Consider the following 8,673-nt stretch of genomic DNA (forward strand, 5'->3'; position numbering starts at 1 on the left):
AATCATTTCATTTATCCTCACAGAAACTTCAAGTGATTGGTAGTATCATCCCCATTTTATAGATGGGGAAGTTGATTTGCCATTTACTTATTATCTATCTATCTATCTATCTATCTATCTATCATCATCTATCATCTATGTATCTATCTCCAAGGCCTACTATGTGCCAGATATCTTCTGGTAGCTATGAGTGCAGTGGTGGACAAATCTTAAGTCCCTGCTTGCTTGGAACTTAATGTGGACAGAAAATAAATATGCTTCCAATTTTTCAGGTGGCAAATGCTATAGAGAAAAATTAAGCAAGGCCATGGGGACAGGGGACAGCTAGGAGGCTGTATGTATGTTTGTGTGACTGAGTAGAGAGCTGAGGAAAGCCAGGGAGCAAACCACCTGGCTAACTGGGTGGATAAGTGAATGTAAAGGCCCTGAGGTGGCGTATGCTTGGAGTATCTGAGGAAAACCACGCCACGAAGAATGATGAGGTATGAAGTCTGGTGTGTGGTGCAAGGAGTCAGGTGTGCACTTCAGGGAGGACCTTGTAAACTTGGTAAGGAATTAGTATTTGATAGGACCCCTTGGAAAGTGCATGATCTGACTGTTTCAGTTTTGAAAAGGTCTTTGTAGCTGCCGTAAGACAAGGATGGTGAAGATGAGGTAAGGGTGGAAGCAGTGAAATAAGGAGGCTATGGGTAACCAACCGGCTTCAAGGTCACGCAGCTCCAGAAGAAGGTAGAATTTACTCCCTTGCAGCTGATTAGACGCCTGGACTTCAAGCAGTAGTTACAACTCCCTGCTCCTTCGGTTGCTAAATACACTGCACACCTACTATGTGACAGATGTTGTGCGAGCCCATTGTCACCATTATCTCATCTGACTCAAAATAACTTTTAAGAGGCAGGGACTGATTTATTTACATGTGGGGAAAGTTCAGAGAGGGGAAGACATACAAACTGGTACTTGTCCGGTTGCAGAAGAGCAGAGAAGTCTCTGGATCAGAATCCTGAGTATTTATTTTGAAACATTTGTGGCTTTCTTCCAGACCGTTTCCCAGAACTCGAAAGAAACATCTTGAGCCCTAGTAAATAATTTCTAAGATTTAGGGAGAGTCAAACAATATTTTGACTACTTTGAAGATTTAATGTATATACCTTTCAAACAACAAAAGAAAATTGTATAGGGAGAAAAGCAAGTCTTCTGTCCCAGTTCCTAATGCCCTCCCCAGAAGCAATCACCGATTTCTGTAGGTCGTTCCAGGGACCCTATACATACGCAATATCAAAATCTACTCTAAATGGTGAACAGTTAGTGCAATAAAAGTGAGCAACTATCTTGTTGTCAAGTTTTTCATTTTTACAGATTAAAGTGCTAAAACCAAATGGAACCTCCGCATAATGCCTTACTTCTATCTTCTACCCACGGCTTCACCTGGGAAGGTCGATTCTATCAACTCTCTATTGCCCACCCCTGCAGAGGCTCCGCCCTACACCCGCCTTCTTCCACCAGTCTTTCCCTCCCTCCCAGAGGCACTTTGAAAGTCTCGCGATAGCCTTCCCTTTTCCCATAACTCCGTGGGCTTGCCCCTCCCGTCCTCTTTCCGCCATCTTTCCGTGCCGGTGAGTACCTCTCTGTGAGCCATCCAGCATCATCCGTCAGTTATCGGCGCCATCCTGCTGTCTCAGACTCGACTTCTGTGCTCTGCGAGGATGCCGGGGCTTGTCTGGGCTGGGGATACTGGCCATGAGGGGGCTTGGGCAGGCGTAGGGGAGAGTCATGCTTCGTCGCCCCACGCTCAGTACCATGGGGAGCTGGCTTACAGGGCACAGGCCACAGCGCTGGCGGGAACCGGAGCTTTCGACCGCCCAGAAAGGTGGTAGTCCCCGGCTCGGTCGGCGGCGCCAGGATCTTCTCGTAGTGGGTGAGGCAGCGCCTTGGCTCCGGACGGCGGGAAGCGTTGGGGACGGTGGCCATCGTGGGCCGTGCATTACTGCGGGCGCGCTGGGAACTTGGGCGTCTGGGGACGCGGAGCAGGGAATACTGCCTGGGGTGGCAGTTGGGTGGGAACTAACCTGGATTTTCAGTGCTTTAGGTGTTCCCCTCAGGCACTTTGCTGAGCGAGGAAGCAGGTTGGGTCCCTGCTGGTGATACTTGAAGCACATTTGGTCTCTGTCCTTATCTTCGACAACTTTTTCAGAACTCTTGCAGTTCGTGCCCACTGGGCTAGGGTCCATTCTTGTGCATGTAAAATGTTTCTATTTGCCATTGTGATACGCTGGCTGTTGGACACAATTTTAGGTGTCACAAAGACGTCCTATTTTTAACAGTTACGGGACAAGGTTGACATTGAATTAGCTGATCTAAGGGACAGTAGTAAAGTACTAATGTTAATAGTACAGGTGCTGCTGGATTTCAGAGTTAGGAAAACATTGTCGGTTACTCTTAGCTCCCTGTCTGAAGAACTGACCGACCGTATGATATTTATGTTTTGTTAGCTGACATATTATGCTGGGGATACTGGGATGCCAGCCTGCTTAGAGATAGGAAAACTTAGTCATGATAGAGTCAGAAGAAAGAGAATGTAGAATGTTTGGGTCCCTGTTGATGTTTGCTGTGATGGTAAAACTCTTGTCTTCCCTGAACAGCCATAATGGTGCGCATGAATGTCCTGGCTGATGCTCTCAAGAGTATCAACAATGCTGAAAAGAGAGGCAAACGCCAGGTTCTTATCAGACCGTGCTCCAAAGTCATCGTCCGGTTTTTAACTGTGATGATGAAGCATGGTAAGTGTTGCTGTGTTTTATGTTTTGATGTACAGAGATATGTAAGGAACCAGACGTGTAGAAATTGTGGGCTGGGACGGAGGGGGAGCCCGCTCTTCCCAGTACCTGGGGATTGTGTGCAGTTGACCTGTGGTGTGGACAGGATGGTGTGGAAAGATGATGCTGTTGAAGAAGCATTGAGTAGGTTAGGACCGTTGAAAGGAGGAATGAAGTTTGTGGCTTTCCCTGCTCGGTGTTTGGGATTTACAGTGGTCTTTCAGCTGTATGTCATTGAAAACGCTCCTGAGCTCTTCCAAGAGCTTTAGGGTGGAAAGGATTGTTGCATGTCTGAGACACAAGGTAGTCTTTGGGAGTGGGGAGCTATGAAGGAATAAGGGGAAAATAATCCACTTTGAAGAATTGCAGGGTGGCTTTTGGGTGCTGCCCCCTGAATTTTAAGTATTTTTTTATTTGGCTGTAAATACTAGTTCTAATACAGAGCAACTGTCTTTTCCTAAACTGCTCAGAGAAATAACTGAAACTAGGGAAAAGAATCCAGTAGGTAAACAGCAGGAATACTAGAAGAGCAAAAATATTCAGGTCTGTCAAATTGATATCTGCCATTTAATATAATCAGTTATGTTCTGTAGGCTACATTGGCGAATTTGAAATTATTGATGACCACAGAGCTGGGAAAATTGTTGTAAACCTTACCGGCAGGTTGAACAAGGTAAGAGTTGATTATTTTCCACATTTAAGAATGATCTTACATGGTGTTGACATTGCCCTTGTAAAACTGAATAATAGTGTGGTGTGCTTATTTTACCTAGTTAGGGGAAGACTTATATTAGGAAGTGATTAAAATCATTAAATTTTATATCACATTTTACTTAATTTGTTCTCCAGTGTTACACTTGTTCTGGAATTGTTAGTTGGCCTGGTGTTTGTGGAGTATGAGCTATCTGAAGGGGGCTATATGGCAGGGTTGAGGTGAAGCTGGTGGTCCTGGTATTTGAATCTTGGGTTGTTCACTGCTTGCCTCACTGGCTTGAACTTGGGTGGCCAAAGTCACTAACTAATCCTCTTAGTATAAACAATTTTTGTCCTTCCTCTCTTGGTGATTCTTTTGGGTTTTTTAACAGAATAGGATTCTCTAACAATGTTAATATTTTTCTTTTTCCTGGCATAAGCTGTATATATGTCTCAGGTCTGTGTTCCCTGTCAGTTTGAGTTGTCAGTGTAACCTAGTGGATCTGTTTGAGCCATTTGACTTTGTGGTTTAACTGATTGCAGGTATTTTGGAAGCAGGTATCTGTAAGCTAAGTCAGGGTCCCTGAGCTGCCATCATGCTGTGTTCATGTTTGTAGCTTTCAGATTTGCAGGGAGTCTGAGATCCTGTAGTCCAGCACAGTTGGGGAGGGGGAGCAGGCCCAGAAATTGAATCAGATTGCTTGGTAAGGTTATTTCCTTGTCCAACAATTTCTTCTACAAAGTTGCACCCTGTGAATTTGGTTTATGTGTGGCCAGATACTGAGTGGTGTTAGATGAAAACTCCTGCGGTGAATCTTTTATAAAAGATTTAAAGGGTTTTTCTAGGGTAACTTTGAGTATGTCTTGTTTTCTAGTTATAATCATTAGACCACTGCCCCAAAGAAAGATGTAGAGCTCTGAAGTAGAGGGCCTTTTCCTATTTTGGGGAGTTAGGAAGCTGAGAGCTGAGCTCTGCTCAAGGTTTGTCGGCTACTTGGTAACCAGTGGGAGACAGTTTTATAGCATATCTTAAAACTGTCTTGCAGAAAATACATAAAACTAAAAACAACAACAACGACAACAAAATCCTCTTTTAAGTTGGGGAAGGGCTGCATACCAAATTCTTGAACATTCACTGTACATAATGGTTTGAGAAATAAGTTTGAATAGAGCATTGCCCTAATGGACCTCATTTGTGGCATTCTTGTTCTGTGGTATACTAGTTTGAAAAGTTCTGGCTAAGAGGTAGTTGAAATCCAGGCCCTGGCACTTAACAGTCTGACTTTGGGCAAAACAGACTTCAGTTTTCAGCTTCTCTGGGTTTCACTCTTCCTCATTTTTGCCTGTTTCTTTTGTTCAAGAGGTGGTTGTACCCTTACTGTGGAAATGTGGGACTGGGGGGAAAGGTAGTATTTAAAGACTGTAGGTGAATTAACAAAATTCTGGCCTTGATCCTATCCTCTTAAGATTTATGTGGTTTGGGAAAGGTGTGTTGGTTTAATTCTGTTTGAATGAGACCCATTTTTCTGTTGGAATAAAAAGCCTGATGCTGTGGAATGGAGGCCTCAGAAAGGTTTTTTTTATTGTATGTTGCTTGGAGAACTGGTTTTCCCTATTCCTGTATTTATTTCCATCCAGTGTGGGATGGACTCAAGTGACATTATAGCTAATAGGAAGTAGTACCTGAGTAGGTAGGCTTTCTAGCATAGGGCAGTTGGGCCTAAGGTCCATTTTCAATTTCTGTGGATTCAAACCTCTACCTTGGAAAGTGTAACTACAGAACTTGAATAAGTTCTAACCTCATAATCACCTTTAGTTTACTGTTAAGCATCTTGGAATTTTTTAACGATTGATTGTCTTGTATGGGTGTGCACACAACTGTCTACCTGCTTTCTTAGTGGTCTGGAGCTTACACTTTGATAGTACTAATCCTGAGTGTTCTCGCACAATAACTTCTTGTGTGTAAATAGGGGGAGCCTATTTTAGCACACTAGGTGTGCTAGTGATTTATAAGCACTGGTGTGAGTGGGGCGGTCATGTTGAGCTTTAATTAAAGAGACTTTTGATCTCCCCAGCTTTCATTTTCCAATACCAGCTGATTAAGTCAGACACCTTGTATGAATCCACAGGTAAATCATGTAGCTTGTTAGTAGATGTTTGAACATGTATTGTGTTTTAGGATATGTATATGATTGAGTGATTGAAGTATTGTGCTTTGTCTCGGAGAGCTCTCACTGGGAGAGGACAGTTGCTGTGTCTCAGTAGCAAACAGGTGGGATAATGTTAAGAACTCTGCTCTTTCTCCTTCCCATTTGTTTTGTCACATGAGTTTGAAAAACTTTGCCTGGGTTATAGGGGGTAGGAAGCCTCAAAAGTATTTAGCTGTAATTTATTGGTGTGGGCAGTGTTCCTAGATTTTAGCTTAGTGCCTGTGGAGCTTGTTTCTTAGAAATTATAATATTTTGTATATTCAGTTTATAGGTGAATATAAGGATTTGAGACTCTACCTATCCATATTAGCCTTACTTTGTAAAAGTTTTGACTGCAGTTTTGTCTAAGGCTTTGTTATAGGGCAGCTGTCCAGCCCGTGGGGAGGGTGGGATGTACACTGGTGACCCGACTGACATTTTGCCTGCCTCTTTGACTTTCTCTGTCTATACTTTGCTTTTTCTCCCTGGGTTGTATTGTCGTGATTTAGTGTATTTCAAATGGCAGTTATATCAAGTGCTGTACATTAAATGTTGGTTTGTATGACTGTTTTTTGTATGGCTGTTTAGCAAATAAATGCTGTTTTGTGTTTTTCTGTTATTGATGAAGAGTGAACATTGTTTTATGTTACGTTTTTACAGTGTGGAGTAATCAGCCCCAGATTTGATGTGCAACTCAAAGATCTAGAAAAATGGCAGAACAACCTGCTTCCGTCCCGTCAGTTTGGGTAAGTTGATGTTCCTCATTTAGAATAAGTTAATGCTAAAGATTGCTGTGATGCAGTTTGACAAGCTGAGTTTTGTTTTTTGTCACAGCAGTATGAATTGTGTTCATTCTCAAACTGCTTGAGTCAAAGATTTACCTGTAGTCATAGTTCACATGCTAGTGTTAGTATTCAGATTCTGAGACGCTGAGGTTGAAAGAGCAGATTTGTGTCCCCTTTAATGTCTGCTCTTCTGGTTCAATGCATATAGTTCATGTTTATGTGTGATGTGATTCCTCTCCTTTGAATCACTTCTGAACTCTAGGCCTCTGGGGAAACTCAATTTGAAAATCTTCTTCATTGCTAAAAGGCTGAGTTCAAATCCTTGTTTTCCTACTTTAAAGCTATGAATCCTTGGGCAAGTGATAGCCTTGATATCTTCATGTATAACGGTGGTAATAGGTTTTTTATAAGTTCTATTATTAACTGATTTAATTCTGGTAAAGCACTTGAGAGTCTGACAGCATTTTCTTTGCAGTTAGAAACTTAAGCCCCACAGTCCTGTTTGGGGCTGTGGTTGGGTTTACTCCCACTTTATGGTTACTGGGTAGCAGGTACAGTGTTAGGAGCGAGTCATTTCTAACTGTAATTATGATCCTAATTTTAATGCCTCACAGTTGGCATATTCTGTGTGCCTTACTTGATTCCCATAGTAACCCAGGAGGTAGGCCAGGTGGGACTCCCATTGTCCAAGTGACTCTGTACAGTAGTTTGCCTGTGGTCATACATACAGTAAGTGGCAGAAACAATTCCATCCACTTCGTAGCAGTACTTTGATGTTTGATATTCCATGTCTCTTTACCTGAGAGCAGAAAGTGACATTTTGAAGATGAGTGCAGTCTTTGTTTTTAATTAAGCTTAATAGCATTGTTTTTCTTTGTTAGCCCAGGGCAGAGCTGTGTGTGTGTGTGGCTGAGGTCTCTGGTTTTGAGTCTTTTGGTTCCAGGAGTCATGCCAGCTTGTGTAGGCACTGTTAGTCTCTTGTCTGTTATAGGAAAGTATCTTAAGCACTGATGAATGATGCTGCTTTTCTGTAGCAGGAACTGTCTTTATGTTGAACTATTTAGGAAGCACTCACCAGCATTTTTTTTTTTTTTTTAACTCTCCGTAGTTTCATTGTACTGACAACCTCAGCGGGCATCATGGACCATGAAGAAGCAAGACGAAAACACACAGGAGGGAAAATCCTGGGATTCTTTTTCTAGGGATGTAATACATATATGCAAATAAAATGCCTCAATGGACTCTGGTGCTTCACTCAGTCGTTTTGAACGTGACAGCAGAGTAGCAAGAGCTCCTGCGGCAGTGTGCAGCCTTTGTATTAATTGGTGAATGCTGTTTCCCTGGAGTGAACAAGAAAGTCTTGGCTTGTGATAACTCCACCGTCACCCTCATGGCTCAGCACAGGAGGGTGTCTGGCCATGGATGGCTGAGTCTGGGTTGGGGTCCAAGTGGTGAAGCTGTTCCTTTCTGGGGTCTTACGTCAACCCTGAAAGGAGTGGTGCCTTTTTTCTTGTTTTTAAGTTGATATAATACTCACTCCATGCACTGTTAACTGCCCTGAAAATATGTGGTCGGTTAACTACATAGGTGCTTGTACGGAAGCAAGCAGGAGGAAGACGGCTGGAGCCCACAGTTCACTAAGACCTCAAAGTAAATTTGGATGGCATATCAATAAGATTTTAGCAGTGTGTGTTTGTAAAGTGGCATTTAAAAAAATGAAACATCTTTTTAAAATTGTAGTTTTACTGTAAACCTGTCACACATGTCTTCCTGAGGTTGGGGTGAATGAGTTTGCTAGACCACTTCACCTGGGAAATGCTTATAAACAGCTCAGCCACCAAATAGGACAGGATGGCTCCTGTGAAATAGACCAGGACGCCACCCTTTTCTGAGAGCTTTACTGTCCAGGGTAGATTTTAATAAGAGCTACATGTGTAATTAAGCTTTCTAGTAGCCACATTGAGACAAGTAAAGAGACAGTGGGATTGACTTTATTTTTCTTAACATTTTTGTGCTTAGAATGTTAAAATTTGAACATGTAATTGATACAGAATGAATGGGATTTTACTTTGTAATAAGTCTGAAATCATGTTACACGTCAATTTACACTTAAAGCACAGTTAATTGGGACTAGCCACTTTTAGTAACCACATATGGCTAGTATTCCATAATGGCTTATACTCTTTATTTTTG

General features: G+C 42.4%; 1 protein-coding gene across 1 annotated transcript; it reads left to right on the plus strand.

Annotated features, from left to right (window-relative positions):
• Nucleotides 1-1,505: 1,505 nt before the first annotated feature.
• On the plus strand, nucleotides 1,506-7,734 carry RPS15A (ribosomal protein S15a). The gene is made up of 5 exons (XM_037153102.2): nucleotides 1,506-1,613; nucleotides 2,640-2,777; nucleotides 3,407-3,486; nucleotides 6,356-6,441; nucleotides 7,589-7,734. The coding sequence occupies exons 2-5, from the start codon at nucleotides 2,645-2,647 to the stop codon at nucleotides 7,680-7,682; spliced, it is 393 nt and encodes a 130-aa protein (XP_037008997.1). The 5' UTR covers nucleotides 1,506-1,613; nucleotides 2,640-2,644; the 3' UTR covers nucleotides 7,683-7,734.
• The last annotated feature ends 939 nt before the right edge of the window (nucleotides 7,735-8,673 follow it).

The sequence above is a fragment of the Artibeus jamaicensis genome, unplaced genomic scaffold, assembly GCF_021234435.1.
Source record: "Artibeus jamaicensis isolate MK-2021 breed Jamaican fruit bat unplaced genomic scaffold, CSHL_Jam_final contig_729, whole genome shotgun sequence".
NCBI classification, from domain to species: Eukaryota; Metazoa; Chordata; class Mammalia; order Chiroptera; family Phyllostomidae; genus Artibeus; species Artibeus jamaicensis.